At 48.6% G+C, this 19,690-nt stretch overlaps 1 protein-coding gene across 1 annotated transcript in view; it reads right to left on the reverse strand.

Annotated features, from left to right (window-relative positions):
* Positions 1 to 19,690, reverse strand: part of OSBPL10 (oxysterol binding protein like 10) — a 381,121-nt gene that overhangs the window by 5,246 nt on the left and 356,185 nt on the right. The window contains exons 8-10 of the mRNA XM_003483138.4: positions 16,550 to 17,027; positions 5,222 to 5,408; positions 2,507 to 2,689 (exon numbers count right to left, since the gene is read on the reverse strand). Coding sequence (XP_003483186.2) covers positions 2,507 to 2,689; positions 5,222 to 5,408; positions 16,550 to 17,027 — 848 coding nt within the window. The remainder of the gene's footprint in view (positions 1 to 2,506; positions 2,690 to 5,221; positions 5,409 to 16,549; positions 17,028 to 19,690) is intronic.

Genomic DNA, 19,690 nt, shown 5'->3' on the forward strand with positions numbered 1-19,690 from the left:
GGTACAACTAGCCTTCCAGCGCTTGTTCTTTCTACCACCCCCTGATAGCTCACTTAAGAGGGGGAAAGATGGGCTAAAACAGGAAAGGGAGGTGGGAAGTTGACAGGGAGGGCTGGGCGTACATCTGGCTGAGGGAGGGACCGGGACATCCAGGGTGGGGGTGGCTCTCAGAGTGGGACCTTCTCCTGATAAGTCCCATTGTAAGACAGTGCCCCAAATTTAGAGGGCAAGAGACACCCCCCCACAGTACCCCCGCACTACAGAGTAGGTGGCAGCACAGAACTGGCCCACAGAAGAAGAGCTCCACCCAGACAGGCACAGGGACCAACCAAGAGCCACCTGGGATGGCAGGGGTGGGATTCAGCTGGGGAGGCCCTGAACTTGAGGCTGAGAGAAACTGAGAAAGGCCAGGAATATTCAGAGCAAGGTGGGTGGAAGCCCATGGGAAAACCAAAAAGAAAGCTAAGGGGAGCCCTTGCTGAGAAGGGGAAGCCATGCTGACCAAGGGCCAGGGAGGGGCTGGGCATGGACAGCATTGCTGGGCGTGGAGGGCTCTGACCACGGCAGGATGCCTGCTCAGGCCAAGCTCAGGGCACCAAGAGCAAGTTCACAGGGCCAGCTGACAGGGCTGGACCAATGGACGGTCCCCTCGCCTCTGCAGGTTAAGGCCTGGCTGACTGGCAGATGAGGGGCTCAGGGGCTCTGAGGGGCAGGCTCTCCACCTCGGAAACAAAGTGGGCAGCTCAGTCTGCTAATGCCCAGCTCCAGGTTCTAGTAAAGTGCACATAAGTGAGACAAGGAGAGGTGATACCCCTTTCTCACTCTGGCTCCAGATGCCATCCCTGCTCCAGGTGGAATTCTGAGTTCCCAAAGCTCAAGAGTTTTCACGCGGAGTAGTTAACTCACTCGGTATCCTTGGCCTAACAGATCCAGGGAACCAGAGCTTCATTCGCAACAGCCAAACCAGAAACAAGTGGTGCTGTTAGAGGAACCCACTTGCTTCTGGGGGGGTGTCATCTGAGGCCACGTGGGCAGGGGATGGATTCCTTCCTGTCACAGACTGTCTCTTGTCCTGCAACTGTGACCTGATGGGCTGGGTTCATGGCCTCCATTTAGATACAGTGAAGGTTATATTGGCTGTCACTGGACAAGCAAATTAACTAGAAAGAGTGTACTAATCCTATAACAAAGCCAAGTTTCCAGGATACTAAAGCCCTATTTTTTTTAAAATCAATCTCGGTGATAATGTATCATTTATACACACTCTGGTATCGCTGGCTTTGTTTCCCCATAATAAGCACTTTTCCAATTTGGTTACAAACTCTTCCTATCATGGCAAGCCCTTTCACGGAAGCATCTGTGATTTCATTTTAATCCTACATCATCTTTCTAAAGGGCAGCATGCTTTTAGAGGAGAGCAGTGGCCAGCAAACGCTTTTTGGAAAGGGCCAGAGAGTAAACATTTTTGGCTCTGCAGGCCAGTTGGTCTCTGTTGCAACTGTTTAACCGCTGGTGTTAACGAGAGAATAGCCGTAAAACAACTAATTAACAAATGGACTGTGTTCCCATAAAACTTCATGAAAATCAGCCAGAGGATGGATCTAGCCTGTGAGCTATAGTTGGTTTACCTGATGGCAAAAAATTAAAATGGCATATTTCCAGGAGATTCTGCTCCTGTACGTGTATAAATAATACTTTAAGGGGCTGCATGGTAGTCATACTGTAGAGTGGATCCTCTATAATTTATTTAACCATTTTCCAAATCGTTGTACTATTACATGTCTTCTTTTGTTTATTGTTTAGTTTTTTAAAAAATACCCAAATTTCATATTTAAAATCTTCTGTGAATTGAAGAGGTCTCCCTCAGAATCAATTCCCAGAAGTGGACTATGAGATAAAGGAGAACTCATGAATATAAAGCTACTGGTCCCTGAGTTCCCTGGTGGCCTAGCAGATAAGGACCTGATGTCACTGCTGTGGTGCATATTTGATCCCTGGCCAGGGAACTTCTGCATGCTATCGGTGTGGGGGGAAAAAAAAAAAAAAAAAGCTACAGGTCCATGCAGCTAACTTGCATGACTTCCTACCAGAAGCACACAGCACCGAGAGTGTCAATTTTATCATAGCACGGCATTGCCAGCAATGAATTTTTTTTAAATTACGTTGCTAGTCTAGTTAAAAAATACATATATATCTCATTGCTTCACCACACAGTTCTTGGATTGCTAGCAACTTTCTGTACGTAATCTGCAATTAAAGGAACAAACAAACCAGTGGAGACGACAAACTCTTTTAGGACAGGAATTAAGATGGGGCTACCTGTCTTGACACCACCCCACAAATGCAAAACAAAACTGGAAATGACAAAGGATCTACTTCGAAGCGACACACAGAGGACAAATCAATATCTAAAGGAGTCAGAACATGATTTCCATTAGCTGAGCTTTCAAAGGCTTCTTCTCTGCCTCTTGGCTCAAGTGCTAAGGACAATGAGGCTTGGACCCACCTCGACTCCATGGGGCCCTGCTTCTCCAGGGGTCGGATCTTCTTGGGGTACACCGGCAGTGCAGTCGTGTCAATGACCTTGGTCTCTCCGTTGTTGTAGGTGAATTCCAGGGTCCCATTCCACTCCCCATGGGCTTTGCACACAATAGTGTTGGTGGGATTGTGCTTCACTTCTGCTGTGACCCTGAATTAATGAAGAGTCAGTGAACACACTTTGTCAGATTATCAGAAAAGACTGACCTCAAAAGGTGTACTCCCATTTAGAGATTTTTTTTTTTTTTTCGGTCTTTTTAGGGCCGCACCAGTGGCATATGAGGTTCCCAGGCTAAGGGTCCTAGCCAGTGCCACAGCATCTCGGGATCCGAGCCGCATCTGCGACCTACATCACAACTCACAGCAATGCCAGATCCTTAACCCCGTGAGCGAGGCCAGGGATCGAACCCATGTCCTCATGCTATTCGGGTTCATTAACTGCTGAGCCACGACAGGAACTACCATTTAGAGATTTTTTTTAAGTGAGGTTATTTTTTGCCCTTCTGCTCAAAGACCAGCTCTTAAAATGTGATCTGATATTCCTAAGCAGAGAAAGGAAGCATTGGTGGAGAGACTGGTGACATCTGAATAGAGTCTATGGATTAGTTCATTGGAATGTAGCAATGTTAATTTCTTAGTTTTTTAATTTATTATTTATTTTTATTTTTTCCTTTTTTAGGGCTATACCCACAGGATCCAAGCCGCATCTGCGGCGTACACCACAGGTCATGGCAACACCTGTATCCTTAACCCACTGAGCGGGGTCAGGGATTGAACCCATGTCCTCATGGATACTAGTTGGGTTTGTCACCACTGAGCCACAATGGGAACTCCAATTTCTTAGTTTTTTAAATTGAAGTATATTTAATTTACAATGTTGTGTTAGTTTCAAGTGTATGGCAAAGTGATTCAGTTATACATACATATTCTTTTTCTTCTATTATAGGTTATTACAAGATATTGAATATAGTTCCCTGTGCTATACAGTAGGTCCTTGTTGTTTGTTTAATTTATAGTAGTGTATATCTGTTAATCTCCCAAACTCCCAATTTATCCCTCTCCCCAGCAATTTCTTAGTTTTGATAAACACGCAAAGGTTTTATAAGATGTTATTACTGGGGTGGAAATCATATAACTCAGTAAAAGCCAAATACATCCTTGTCCTCCCCAAAATAGCATTGAATAGTGCGATATTTCAACCACCAAGAGCGTGTAAGAGCCCATGGGGAACTTTTCAATCATTAAATAAGGTCAGCCCCTTCAGCCTGGCTTTAGCAGGGCTCTTGTGGAGGTGTGCAACCTCCAGTCTCACCTGCCTGGTCTGAGGGCTCTGGTCACAGCTCTGGGTGAAAGCAGAGCCCACTTTCGGCCCCTGTGGAGCCTGCTGCAGTCAGAGACACACAGCAGGAAAGGGAGGTGGAGGAGCCCAGGTCCTCTTTTTCTAAATGAATTTGGAGTTGTCCAACATACTTGGAAGCTTTCTCCCTGAGCCTGATCTGGCCCCAGATCCCGGGTGGCAAGACCCAGGCTTCCAGGTGGCATCGGAATCCTGGCTGCACACACTGGGAGGGCGTCAGTGGTGTGCTGGTAATGGTGAACAGTGGGCTCTCCAGGAGGAAAAACATTTGGTTTCAAGCTCTGGCCAGTTTCTGTGGTGCCTACCCACAGCGATTTCAAAGTACCACCTCGGGCTGAGGGGCCATAGAGCTGGGGAGAAACATACATGATGAGCTCTTGTGAGCCCGTGTGTTCGGCTCTAAAACAGCCACGGAGGGCATCCGCCCTGCAGGGGATACTCCACCAGCCCCCTCTGAATACATCCAGAAAATAGCCTTCCAAGGAAAAGGGTGAAGGTGGGGGCTTGCTTATCCAGAGATCTGCTTCACAGGGGGAATTTTGATAACTGGAGCCTGAAAAACCAGGGGATGCTTCCCAGATTCTGAAAGCAAAAAAAATGGTCCTGCTTTCACAGGCGATCCAGGATTTGGGATGTTGAAAGGAGCTCACAGACTGAACTACATCCGTGAAGGTCAGGCTGTGGCTGCGGGACAGAGAGGTTATAGTGGCCACAGGAGCCCTTTGTTCCTGGGTGTGTGTTCTGCCAACACATTACCAGCAGACTTTACTGTAAAGTGTAGCACAAGGGTGGGGCGGGGTGGAAGGAAAACTGCCATACGAGATCCATTATCTGAAAAAGAATTGTTAAATTTGTTTTGATTTTTTTCTTTTTTTTTTTTTCTTTTGTCTTTTTTAGGGCCACACCCACAGCACATGGAGGTTCCCAGGCTAGGGATCCAATCGGAGCTACAGCCACAGTAGCTACACCACAGCCACAGCCACTCAAGACCCAAGCCGCATCTGCAACCCACACCACGGCCCACAGCAACATCGGATCCCTAACCCACTGAGCGAGGCCACACCCACACCTCCACTGTGCCATGACGGGAACTCCTTGATTTTTTTTTCCCTGCACCTCTGGCATGTGGAAGTTCCTGGGCCAGGGATCAAACCCACACCACAACAGTGACATCACTGGATCCTTAACCCACTGAGCCACCAGGGAACTCCAACTTCACCTTGACTTCCATGACTGGACCCCAATCTTCTGATGGGGAGAAGAAACCCCGGGCATCATGATCAGACAAAACCAGACAAAACCAGAGCCTCCCTGGCTGACTCCTACCTGTGGACTTTCCCTCCGTAGAAAGGCTTCGTGTGGAATATCACGGTGGCTGAGTACCCGGTCTTGGCACAGCTGATGCTGACTTTTCCTCCGAGCTCCACCCAAGGGATGGTGAGGATGGAACGGGCGTAGGCGCTGGGCAGGGTGAACACATACTCCTCCCCGTGCTCCAGGAGCCGCAGCACACCTCCGGGGAGAGAGGAGGAGAGTCAGGCCCGCAAGGGAAGGGCAGCTGGGGACCAGGAGATGCCAAGATGAGAAACCAACACTCCGGCAACGGACATCACATACCTCCCCATCTCTGCAAAGGCCATTTATAAATGTGCCATTTGGAGTTCCTGTTGTGGCGCAGCAGAAACAAACCCAACTAGTATCCATGAGGATGCAGGTTCAACCCCTGGCCTTGCTCAGTGGGTTAAGGATCCGGCATTGTCATGAGCTGTGGTGTAGGTCACAGACATGGCTCAGATCCCGCGTTGCTGAGGCTGTGGTGTATGTAGGCCAGCAGCTACAGCTCCAATTCAACCCCTGGCCTGGGAACTTCCATATGCTGCAGGTGCGGCCCTAAAAACAAATAAATAGATGTGCCACTTATCTATTCGCTGCATCTCTACTGTGTGCGAGATGCTGAGAACTTAAGATGAACAAGACAGAACTAATCTCTCCCCTCAAGGAGAAAGCAAGGTGGGTGTGAATGAAACACCCAGGAAACATAAAACTGACTGTGATGAGGTGGGAGGGAGAGGTGCCCAGTGCCAGGGCCTCCAGCAGGAGGAGCTGACCTGGGGAAGGGAGGCTTCTCCAAGGAACGGACACATGGGCTGGATAAGCACTGAGTCAGTGAAGAGGGGAAGGCATGTGCAAAGGCCCTGTGATTAGAAAGAGCCCAGTGAGCATGAGGGGCTGAGAAAAGAGCTCCGTGTGAAAAGGGAGGTAGTGGGTCTAGGAGAGGAGGCTGCCCAGGTCCAGAGACAAGACCAGACCTTGTTTTGAAACCTCAAAAAACCTATTAAAGAGTTTTGCCTTTATCCCGAGAGCAACAGGAGGCCCCCTTCGAAGCTTCTCAGGAAGTTAGAAATCAGGGTGCATGGTGGCTGTCACCACCCAGGGGAGCCCACACAACTTGATCAGGGATTCTCCACTCTAGGATCCAAGCACTGGGCTTGGAGAGCCTCTGATCCTCTTGAAGCAATGCAAATGACATGGGTTCATCTGTTTCTCCAGGGAAAAGGGCCGTAGTTTGGATCAAGTTCTGCAAGGCTGTGAGCATCCCCACATGCACCATCTCCCAGGGCTGCCGGGCAGTTGCTGCTCTGACTTGTCTGGCCAGGCAGCCACCGGGCCCCCTCCATGCTGAGGGCCAGCAATTCCCAGGCTGGTGGCGGCCTGGGAGTTAGCACAATGGGCTGTGTAAGCGTCACTGTGCACAAGGCACCGTCTCAGCTTTCCACCCTGCACTGGGGCTTGGATCCCTGTAAAGGGCCCTCCCAGCTCTACTCCAGCTCCTTCTCCCAAGTCATACCCATGGAGATGCTCAGAGCACCGTGAGCCTCAGGAAGGACATTTCTGTCCTCTGGCCAGACCTATGGCAACCAGAACTGTGGCCGTGTCCCCTCCCCCTCACCAGGCCCCATGATCCTCCACCAGGAAGAGGGAGAAGAGGGCTCAATGCTCCACGGGGACCCTTTCTGGCCGCCAGGCATTTCCATGGGCTGTCTCTTTTGAACTTCACCCCTACCCAGCATTAATTATTACCGCTTTTACATAAGGATGAGGAAACAGAAGCTCAGAGAGGTTAAGCAATTTGGCTGTCGGTACTTCTCTCAGAAGCTAGATAAGCCTCTCGATCAACAGAGCCAGATAGTATTCAGCCATTAAAAACAACAAAATAATGCCATTTGCAGCAAAATAGATGCAACTAAAGATTCTCATACTAAATGAAGTAAGAAAGAGAAAGACAAATACCATATGATATCACTTACATGTGGAATCTAAAATATGGCACTAATGAACTTATTTAGGAAACAGACTCACAGACACAGAGAAGAAACTTGTGGTTGCCAAGGGGAAAGAAGAATTGGGAGTTTCGGATTAGCAGATGCAAACTAGTATATATATGGAGCGCTCTTATGGTACAGAGGGTTAAGGCTCTGGCACTGTCACTGAAATGACATGAATTTGATCCCTGACCCAGGAACTTCCATACACCCTGAGTACAGCACCCCTCCCCCGCAAAAAAAGAAAAGAAAACTAGTATATATAGGATGGATGAAAAACAAGGTCCTACTGTTTAACACAGGGAACCGAGATAAACCATAATGGGAAAGAATTTGAAAAATATATGTATACCTGAATCACTTTGCTGTACAGCAGAAATTAACACAACCTTGTAAATTAACTATACTTCAATAAAATAAAATATATGGAAAGATCAGTCAATCAATCAAACAAGCTAGAATTTGCCCAGTAGACAGTGTATATGTCCCTTTGAGCCAAGTGACCCGGCAAGGAGCATATGAGGAGATGGGATTTAACTGTCCAGATGGGTCACGAATGCAGAGTTTCTAAAGTCAATACAGAACCAAGCAGGCTTGTCTGGAACCAGCAACCTCACTCCCAGTTAAGTCCAGCAAAGTCAGTCCTGCCAACCCACAGGCATAGGGGACTGGTATATAAAACCAGGGGATGGGCCCCTATGCAGCTGGGGTCTGTGGTCTCCCCCAGTGCAGGGAGGCTCACACAAGGGTGCAGGAGTGAAGACCCCCCACCGCCACCCCAAGAAAAAGCAGACTCATAACCTTCACACCCACATGGGCAGGACTAGGGGGTGGTGATGGCAGCAACATTTAAATCTCACTTGCTCCTTCAACTGGAAATGGAACTGAATATACGTAACCTAAAGGCACGAGCAGCACCACTCCACCTGAGCAAAGACACTGAACTTCAGGGCAGACTGACTCCTTCCCCCACTTGCCAGAGCTCTCACAGCTAAATGAAGCCATCTTCCAAGAGCCACGTCCCAGGCCCTAATGCCCTCCCTCTGTCATTCATCCCTCCTGCCACAGCTTGGGGGGCAGAGATGCCCCAGGGGATCCTGGAGGCTCTGTCCTGTGATGCACAGAAGGGTGGACCTGTGTCTGCCAGAAGAATTAGACACTGATATGCCTGTTCTTACAGCTTCTGCTCAGGACCCTGGAAGAAGAATGACCAGGTCTGAGCTATCTTTTATTTTCTTTTTTCCTTCCTTCCTTCCTTCTGTCCTTCCTCCCTTCCTCCCTCTCCTTCCCGCCACACCCATGGCACATGGAAGTTCCAGGGGCCAGGGATCAATCCCTCACCACAGCAGTGACCCTAGCCACAGCAGTGACAATACCTGATCCTTAATCCACCAAGCCACTGGGGAACTCCCTACAACTGATGTTTTCTTTAGAACACATTTACATGGAGCACAGACCAAAATTTTTTTAAAGCCCTAGATGTGATCTCAGAAGATCATTCCAAGTGCTCTGTCACTCACCAGCCTGGCGACCTTCACTGCTCTGCCCCTGAGCTGGCTCATCTGTGATACAGGGATAATGGTACCTCATAGGGCTGGGGTGAGGCTGAGAAGGCAACCCAGCTAAGAGCACGAAGCCTGATGCACCGCCAGCATCCTGAAGGTTTTATATCCTAATCATTCCTTGCTCTCCTGCTAGGTGATTCCTTAGCAGTGGTCTTGAGAACAAAGAGGAAATCACAAAGTCTACTGATAGGTTATGCACGTGGCGGATGACAAGACAGGAGAGAGGCATCTTGCCTCTTTCAAACCAAGGGGATTTTCCCACAAGTCCACAGGAATGGGCAGGGGAGCCCCAGAGCAAGGCTGCTTTAAAGACATCGGCAAGATCACACTCTTAGGCTCTTTTCTGAAAATCCATAAACAAGTTAAATATGGTAATTCACCGGAAATTATGCCCTCTCAGGACTCTTTTTTCAGGGTTGCATGAAAAAAAGTTGTCCCTAAAATGAATAAAAGACTCTATTAAAACTAGACTGGAGTTCCCGGGTGGCTCAGCATGCTAAGGATCTGGCATTGTCACTGCAGCGGCTCAGGCCACTACTGTGGTCAGGTTCGATCCCTGGCTCCAGAACTTCTGAATACCCCCTGCAAAACAAAAAACTAGAGCTACAAATGAGATCACAAATGAATGCTTCTGTTTAACTGGCCTCAGAGCTGAGAGAAGCTGAAAAATGTCAATTAACCCATCCTTCCAGGCCATGACTAGTTCTCAAGCTGGGAGATTTTGGCTTTTAAATCCCACAGATTGATTCATCAATAAACCTAAGGCTAAGCATTAAGACTTCCAAACTGATACATTTGAAATAATTTTAAGGAACCAGACTCTTCCCACAGGCTGTTGACTAGGTAAAGAAAGCACAGAATCACAGAAAGAAACTCTGGGGTCTTTGTCTGCAGGCCCCACAGAGGTGGCATTTGGGGGCAGATGTGCCCCTACCTGTCCCCACAGACCCAATTCCGAGGCTATGCATTTACTGGGCACCCGTCTGGAGCTCTGGGGGGAAGGGGTTTCGAGAACAGCTGGCTGAGCCGTCTCCCCAGAAGTAGTGGTGCCAAGAGAGGGGTTTCTGCCTCTTTCCATGGATGTCACCACAGGGTTGGCCAGGATGTGTCCCCATTAGACTCTTTTAGTGGCAGAGCTGAGGGACTGTGCAGGGAGGTCTCTGAGATGCAACCTAGGGGAATTCAAGGCATAATGAAGCCCTTGACAATGGCATTTTATCGTAGCCAAATATGCCCCAGCCCGAAGGCAATAATTTAAAAGATAAGCCCATGTATTTTTTTTTTTTTTTTTTGTCTTTCGTCTTTTGTCTTTTTGTTGTTGTTGTTGTTGCTAGTTCTTGGGCCACTCCCACGGCATATGGAGGTTCCCGGGCTAGGGGTGGAATCGGAGCTGTAGCCGCCAGCCTACGCCAGAGCCACAGCAACGCGGGATCCGAGCCGCGTCTGCAACCTACACCACAGCTCACGGCAACGCTGGATCCTTAACCCACTGAGCAAGGGCAGGGACCGAACCCGCAACCTCATGGTTCCTAGTCGGATTCGTTAACCACTGCGCCACGACGGGAACTCCAGCCCATGTATTTATACGCAAAATTTCAAGTGGACCCATCTAATTTTAAAAATGAATGGTTGGAGGAAAAAATGCCACTTCCGACCCAATCAATAAATTCATGGAAGGTGCTAGATCAGTGCAAGGAATAAGGGAGGATAAAAACAACATCCTACCTCCCCTGTCCCCCACTGTCCCCATAACTCCCCCACCACACACACACACAAGGAAGCCCTAAGCACAAGAACCAGAACCTTTGGCTTTAAAGTTTGGGGATTCTTAGGAGCATTTCCTGTGAAAAATCAGCATCTGTATGTTACAGAGCACACATTTAATTAATATGAAAGAAAGGGGCTGCAGCTACTGAAAGGACTTAGGCAAACTCAAGGCCTCGTGAGCATGAGAGAGACAATCCCCCAGCCCTTCCCAGGTCGGACCCCAGCAGGAACGCACTGGGGGCTGGGGAGTAGGCTTTCCAGAGTCTCTCCAGAATCTTCCTTAGGCTTGCAGCACTCCACAGAGAGGTTCTAAGTAAAAATTTCAAACAGAGAGCCAAAGCGAGAGCAGCAAATCCCAGTTCTGCTCCAAGGATGCTCCAGCAGATGGCCTGGGGAGAGGGTGTGACATGGTTTCCCATGCACGCTGGGCATCAAGAGCTTTGTCCGTGGCTGGGCAGTGTGAAATAAGGCCACAGCCCCTGCTCTTGCCTGGATGGAATCGGGGATCTAAGACCGCCAACATCAAAGGCAGACCCTACACTCAACACAGACATGCATCACCTACCAGCAAGAGAAAGGGAAAGTGTGGGTTTCCCTCGGGGAACAGAGCACAGACGGAGGGTAAAAGGGCCTCACCACCTTTAGGTACAGCTCAGGAGGTGGTGAGGGAGGCCAAGCAACGGCCCTGAGGAAGGTGGTGTGAGAGGCTGGAGGCACGAGGCGGCTCATGACCGAGGAAGGTGCAAGGAGTCGGGGGGGCGGGAGCTTGGGGTGCTGGGAGGGAGGATGGAGCACCATGACACGGTCGTCACCACCACCTCCAGGCCCCTCCTAGGGAGGATGTGGTAAGGGCAGCACTACCTGGTGAGAGCATCACAGAGGCTGGGAAGAGAGCTCCTCTCCCTGAGTGAAGACGCCCCTAAATCACTAGAAACGGATTCACAAATCTTTACTTTTATCTAGATTTCTAGATAGTCATCTAACATCAAGAATCCCTACCTAGCAGCTCCTGCTGTGGCTCAGCGGAAACAAATCTGACTAGTAACCATGAGGACGCAGGTTCGATCCCTGGCATCACTCAGGGGGTTAAGGATCCGGCGTTGTTGCGGCTGTGGTGTAGGCTGGCAGCTACAGCTCTGGTTCAACACCTAGCCTGGGAATCTCCATGAGTGCGGCCCTAAAGAGACCAAAAAAAAAAAAAAAGAAAAGAAAAGAAAAGAAAAGAAAAAAAGAGTCCCTGCTTAGCCAAGACATGGAAACAATCTAAATCTCCACTGACCAATGAGTGGATAAAGAAGATGCGGTACATAGAGACAATGGAATACTACTCAGCCATAAGAAAGAATGAAATTATCATGTGCAGCAACATGGATGGGCCTGAGATGATCATACTAAGTAAGTCAGAGAAAGACAAATACCATGATATCACTTACATATGGAATTTAAATATGACACAAATGAACTTATCTACAAAACAGTCTCAGTCATAGGAAACAAACTTACGGTTACCAAAGCAGAAAGGCGGGTGGAGGGCTGGATTGGGAGTTTGGGATTAGCAGATGCAAACTATTATATATAGCATGGATCAACAAGGTCCTACCATATAGCAAGGGAACTATATTCATCATCCTGTGATCAACTGTTGGAGCCCACTAAACCTGCTGAACTTTGCAGTAAACAAATTTGGCACACGTGCAAAAGCACAACCACTCAGAGAGCTTTATCATTACCTGCACCTCATTTTTTTTTTTTTTTGTCATTTCTTGGGCTACTCCTGCAGCATATGGAGGTTCCCAGGCTAGGGGTCTAATCAGAGCTGTAGCCCCGGCCTACGCCAGAGCCACAGCAACGCCAGATCTGAGCCACATCTGCAAACTACACCACAGCTCACGGCAACGCTGGATCCTTAACCCACTGAGCAAGGCCAGGGATCGAGCCCGAAACCTCATGGTTCTTAGTCGGATTCACTAACCACTGAGCCACAACGGGAACTCCTACCTGCACCTGATTTTGCTCATTAACCTACGTCACCTTCCCTAATAAAAGTCAAGTGGGCTAAAGCCTAGGGCTTTGGTTCTGCGAAACAGAGTTCCTCCTGGTCCCCTATGTTCTAGATGTAAAGGAGTCTTGTGTGTTTTTTGATGCCGCACCTTTCCTCTTTCAGGATCTCCCGTTGCTCTGCAGCGCTGACCATGGCAAACAAGAATGGAAAAGAATATGAAAAAGAATATATACATGTATATATATTGTGCATGGTATGTATATATAATCACTGAATCACTTTGCTTTTCAGCAGAAATTAACACATAAATCAACTATACTACAAAAAAAAATTTTTAACATCCAAAAAATAAAAAAAATCCCTGTTTTAGGGGCCCAGGGAATGGGAGGCACCTACCTTATGCTCTAAGGTGACTGTGGTTTACCTGCCTGGACAAGAGGCGGCGACATATTTGCAGAGGGTCCCCAGAAAGGGCTGGAGTAAACTTTCTCTGAGTATCAGAAAATGCATTTGCTTTTTTTTTTTTGGTCTTCTTAGGGCTGCACCTGCAGGTTCCCAGGTTAGGGGTCGAATCAGAGCTGCAGCTGCAGGCCTATAACACAGCCACAGCAACACCAGATCCTGAACCCACTGAGTGAGGCCAGGGATCAAACCCACCTCCTCATGGATACTAGTCAGGTTCGTATTCACTGAGCCACAACGAGAATTCTGAAAATGCATTTGCTTTTACCATAAGATATTCATTTTTTTTCTGGCTAATCACAGATTTAAAGTGTGTGGGGGGGGGGAGGGAGGAAGGAGGAAGAGACAACCAGTCTGTGGACTTCTCGCTCAGCTGGAGGCTCCTACCAGCAGGCTGTGCACACGACAGTCAAGGGTGGGGAGGCTGCTACACTCATACCTGCCCTCCACTGACACCTGTTTCACTCAAGGAAAGGTCCGAGTCCTCCTAGGCCTCCCTCTTCTCTCTCTCATACCTCACACCCAATCCGGCTGTAGCCAATGAGGGGTTAAGAGCCAAACTCTCCAAAGAACTCATACAACTCAACATCAAAAAAACAACCAACCTGAGTGAAAAACAGGTAGAGGGCCTGAATAGACATTTTCTCCAAAGAACACCTACCGATGGTCAACAGGCTCATGAAAAGATGGTCCAAACTACTCATCAGGGAAACGCCAATCAAGACTATGAGCTATCACCTCACATCTGTAACAATGTTGTCATCAGAAAGAACACAAGTAATAAATGCTGTGGAGGGAAGAGAGAAAAGGGAAACCTCATACACTGCTGGTGGGAATATAACTGGTGCAGACACTATGGAGAAGAGTATGGAGGTTCCTCAAAAAATCAAAAATACGGAGTTCCCGTCGTGGCGCAGTGGTTAACGAATCCGACTAGGAACCATGAGGTTGCGGGTTCGGTCCCTTCCCTTGCTCAGTGGGTTAAGGATCCAGCGTTGCCGTGAGCTGTGGTGTTAAGTCGAAGACGAGGCTCGGATCCTGCGTTGCTGTGGCTCTGGCGTAGGCCGGTGGCTACAGCTCCGATTCAACCCCTGGCCTGGGAACCTCCATATGCCGTGGGAGCGGCCCAAGAAATAGCAACAACAACAACAACAAAAGACAAAAAGACAAAAAAAAAGACAAAAAAAAATCAAAAATACAGAACTATCATATGATGCAGCAATTCCACTTTGGGGATTTATCCAAGAAAATGAAAACATGGTATTAGAAGAGATATATGTACTTCTATGTTCATAGCAGCATTGTTTACAATAAACAAGATACTGAAACAAAGCTAAGTGCCCACCAACACACAAATGGATAAAGAAACTGTGGTATAGATATCCAATGGAATATTACTTTGCCATAAAAATGCATGAAATTCTGCCATTTGTGACACCAGGGATGGACAGAGATGGTATTATGCTAAGTGAAATAACAGAGAAAGACAAATCCTGGAGGATTTCACTTATATATGGAATCTAAAAACGAGGAGTTCCTGCTGTGATGCTGTGGGTCAATGATCTGTCTTGTCTCTTTGGTTGTGCCAGTTCAATCTCTGGCCCAGCACAGTGGGTTAAGAATCTGGCATTGCTGCGGGTGTGGTGTAGCTCACAGCTGCAGCTCAGATTCGATCCCTGGCCAGGGAATTTCCATATGTTGTGGGTGCAGCCCAAAAAGGAAAAAAACAAAAACATAAAAAACAACTGAATAGATATAACAAAACAGAAAAAGAGTCATAGAATCACTGGGAGTTCCACTGTGGTTCAATAGTAATGACCCTGACTAGTATCCATGGGGATGTGGGTTTGATCCCTGGACTCGCTCGGTGGGTTAGGGATCTGGAGTTGCTGTGAGCTGTGGTGTAAGACAGATGCATCTTGAACCCTGCATTGCTGTGGCTACAGCAAAGGCTGGCAGCTGCAGCTCTGATTTAACCCCTGGCCCGGGAACTTCCATGTGCCACAAGTGCAGCCCTAAAAGGATTAAAAAAAAAAAAAAAAAAAAAAGGGCCATAGAATCAGAGAACAAACAGGTGGTTGCCAGATGGGAGGAGAGAAATAGATGAGGGAAATTAAGAAGTACAAACTTCCAGTTGCAAAATAAGTGAGTCATGAGTATGAAGTGTACAGTACAAGGAACAGAGTCAATGATTATGTAATATCTTAAAAAAAAAAAAAAAAAAAAAAGCCTTGGCCTGCCCTTCTCTCATACCCCACAGGTGACCTCTCTCCTTCAGCACATGTCCAGACCCCCATCATGTGTCACCTCCTGCACCATTTCACCCGGGTCCAAGCCATGAGGGTGTCTTGCCTGGATTATTACCATTATCTTCTAACTAGTCTCCTGTGTCCCCTTCCCCCTCCCACGGTCTATATTCATCTGGCCACAGTCACCTCTCTGACCTCATCTTCCCCTGTCCCCATCTTGCTTTTCCTGCTCCAGCCATGTGGGCTTCCTGTCTCAGACCAGCAGGCAGGGACCCCCTGCCTCCGGCCTCTGCCTTATTCTCTCTGCCCGTCACCCTCCCCACATCACCAATAAGGCCTATCCATCACCTCTTGGGTCTCTGCCCAAATGTCATTTTTGCTCAAATGCATCTTCCCTGCTACCACCATGTCCCATCCCAAAGCCCCCTGCCCTCTCCCCACCATCCCCAGGTACCTCCCCTCATTTATTTGCATGAAACTCATCACCTTCCAACATACCACACAATCCTATTTCCCAGCAGAAGGAGCTTCACGGGGACAGAGATTTCTATGTTTTGCTCATTCAAGTACCTGTAGTTCCTAAGACAATGGCCAGCATCTAGTAGGTATTCAATAAAAGCATACCAAGTCGACAAAAGATGTTCTTATCTTGTGGGGTTTGGAAGGCTTCCAAGGAGCCATGAAACTGAAAGTCAAATTTTGCATTGGATTTCTTTCTTCTGGGAAGAGTGTCTACAGCCAGACTCTCAAAAGGATGTATGACTCAAAAGAAGTAGAAGAGCCACTAACACCGGTGCCTGAGTTTAACAAGGATGATAGCAGTTTTCTTCAAACAATGAATAAACTTCACTCAGCACTTTGTTGTGACAGGGCATGTGATCCACTGGGTTCTTGCTTCAGAATCATAAGCAAGAGTCCAGAGATTTGCCTTGGCAATTTTTCTGAACAGATTTTTTTTTTTGGCTGCACCTGCGGCATGCAGAAGTTGCCAGCCCAGGGACTGAACCCGCGCCACAGTACGGACCCAAGTCAGTGCAGTGACACACCAGATCCTGAACCCACCAAGACACCAGCACAGCACATCCCATCTGGTCATCACCTCTGCCCGGGGAAATACCAGGACTTGGTGCCCAAACAGCAAAACCACTACTTCCCAGCTGCCCACTCACCCCAAATTCCATAATGAAACAAAAACAAAGGCGTCCACACGCAAATCCTCAGTGGCTCATCAGGTCTACAAGTGTCAGTGGGCAGAGCCCAGCTCCACCCGACATGACATGGCTTACCTTCCCCTATCATAGAGACCCCCACGGACATGCCCATGAACTTGCTTTTGGTCCATACGTGAGTGTTGACACACAGTCTCTTCTCCTTGCACTCACAGTAGAAGCAGGAGATTGGCGGGTGATGGGACACCTGCTCGGCCACAAACCGCAGTTTGTAGTTTTTGGAAGGGTCATCGGCCATCGGGTGTTCGTGGCCAGCAGGGGTGTGGGGGGCAGTCCTCTTGGGCTTGACCCTGTCCTTGGGGACCTCCCAGGAGCAGTGGAACGTCTCGCCAATGATGGGGTTGTAGGGCTTCTTGGCCAGAGCGCCCTTGCGGCCCTCATGGAAGGCAGTGAGGTAATACTCCACGAAGCAGATGACCCTGTCCTGCGGCGTAGCCCCGGCGGTGACAGCCAGCAGCAGGTCCGGGTGTGCCATGAAGTCTGCATACATCTCCAGCAGGGACCGCTTCTCCAGAATAAACGTGGGGAGCACCACCTGCGCCCAGAGGAGACAGAGTCAGACACGAAGCCGGTGGTTACCTCGTGCACAAGTGGCAAAGGCAAAAACAGGGCTGCCCCCGCAGGCAAGTTCCAAGTGGCTCACGCCAGGGAACAGTTCCCTGGATTTGTGCACATGGGATCAACTGCGGCAAGAAAGGCAAAGAAATCAGGAATGGCTGGGGTGGTGGCATCATTGCCAACCCTGCTTCGTGGACAAGGCTGTTCTGAGCCATCTGCTTCTCTGCTTGTCTGGACTCAAACAACAGCCGCCGTCTCCCCTCTCCACAGCCAGTGCCCTGCTAACACAAAGCCCTCTTCCACCCCCCCTTCTTTAGAGACCTGAAGAAAGGAGTTTGGAAGGGCTTTTCCCTATTCTTCCTGACATCACGCACAGCCAATGGGGATGCTCTGTGTGTCCTCAAAAACACAGATACTGGAGTTCATTGGTGCCACAGAGGGGGTCCAGATAGGAGTTTCCTGGTGGCCTAGCAGTTAAGGACTCAATGTTGTCACTGCTGTGGCTCAGGTTCAATCCCGGGCCCAGGAATTTCCAAATGCCAAGAGTGTGGCCACAAAAAAGGGGATGGGTCTAGGTGGATCAGGATCCACTATCAACAAGAGCATCTGTTTGGAGATCTCTGTAGGAAAAAGAACTTATAAACCCCCAAAGGAAGGACTGTGGAAAGAGCCCTGGCCCAGGTCTCTGGGAGGCAAGGCCAGCTGGCAGGCAGTTGTTCACAGGGCTGCCACAGAGAAGGGGGCCATGGATGGAGGTTGTCTCACAGGCTGGGCCAGAAGACATGAGCAGAAGTTAGAGAGAAGTAGGTTCTACTTATACAAGCAGCTTCTGATAAATGGACTGGCAGAGGGGCCATCCCTGGGTGCATCACTGCAGACAGGTAGACTCTTGGATGCCCTGCCAGGGCCAAGGGACTCCTTGTGGATCCAGAGTAGATTCAGGTGCACAAATGCCTTAACGCAAGGATGAGGTCACTTAAGGCAAATGAAGGACATTCTGAAGTGGGGCTGGACCTTCAGGTCATAGATACGCTATCACCCCCTCAGTGTCTACCATGACATGGTGACAGCGTATTAACTCCACCACTTGGCTGTGAGACAAGTTCACGTTGGCCTGGAGCATCTTACTCTGCTCTGCTTTGCCAGAGCCATGGGGTTTTGAAGCTGGAAGGTCAGCCCCAACCTGCTGGCTCGTCCCTGAACTGCCTGGGAGAGGGGAGGGTGCCACCCAGTTCAGATGGGTTGACTGAGGTCATGAGTTGGTTCACGCCCATCCCTACACGGCCAAGTCTGTCCTTCCATCACTTCATAGGCCCCAACTCCCACGAGAGCATCACTGACCGGGACCACTACACACAGATCTGTGTTCTTGCCCCACTTGGGAACCTTCCCAGAGGATGGAGATGCACCGGAGGTGAGGTGTCCTGACAGGCAGACCTGAGAGCAGCAAAGCACAGAGATTACAGAGCCAACAGGGAAAGCCCAGGCCCCGGGGGAGGTGAGGTTGATACCCTTTTTTTTGCCAAGTCCATGGCATTCGGAAGTTCCTGGGCCAGGGATCGAATCCGCACCATAGCAGAGACAGAGCCACAGTAGCGACAGGGCCAAATCCTTAACCACTAGACCACCAGGGAACTCCAATCTTTTTAATGCTTTTCTATCTCACTTGAACACTATGTCAGAGGACAAAGCACCTATGCTAAGTCAAAAAGCAGCCAGATGTAAATTGAACGTATAACACAATCCATGTAACATCAACAGACTTCAGATTTAGCACATCTCTCCTGGTGACAGGACTGAGTGAGGTTTACATTTCTTCTGAGTATCTTTCTGCTTCATTTCTATCATAAACTGGAAAAAGAAACATCATTTAAAATACAACTATGCAAATTAATGGAGATTTCCTAATTTTCATTCAGCCACAACTTGACAAAATTGATAATGTAGCAGCCTGGGGACCTGAGCCGGCCAGGAAAAGTGCATCCTGACTCAAGAGTGGCCTTCAGACACCACTGCTATCACCTCCCATGTCTCCGTGTGGGAATAGGTCACCGTTTGGCTGCCATGCCTGTGCTCTGGGGGCCTGCCCTTCCAATCAGGCTCCCAGGACCTGGCTGTGCCTCCATGGCTCCCCCAGGAACACCCTAAAAAGGCCATAAAAAAGCATGAAGTAATGCCATGGGCAGCAATATGGATAGACCTAGAGATGATCATACTAAATGAAGTCAGAGAAAAACAAATTTCATATGATCTCACTTATATGTGGAGTCTAAAATATGACACAAATCAACGTATCTACGAAACAAAAACAGACGCACAGACATAGAGAACAGACTTGGGGTTGACAAGGGGAAGGAGGGTGGGGGATGGATGGAGCGAGCATTGGGGATTAGCAGATGTAAACTAGTATCCATACGATGGATAAACCTCAAGGTCCTACTGTATAGCGCAGGGAACTACATTCAATTACCTTTTGAGAAACCAGAATGGAAAAGAATGTGAAAAGGAATGTACATATGTGCACAACATAATCACTATGCTTTGGTAGTAGAGAAGGAACTAACACAACATTGTAAATCGCATAGAGTTCAATTTAAAATAATAATATTAAAATCTCTACTTGAGATGAATCGAGTCTAG

Source organism: Sus scrofa, chromosome 13, assembly GCF_000003025.6.
Source record: "Sus scrofa isolate TJ Tabasco breed Duroc chromosome 13, Sscrofa11.1, whole genome shotgun sequence".
Classification (NCBI taxonomy): domain Eukaryota; kingdom Metazoa; phylum Chordata; class Mammalia; order Artiodactyla; family Suidae; genus Sus; species Sus scrofa.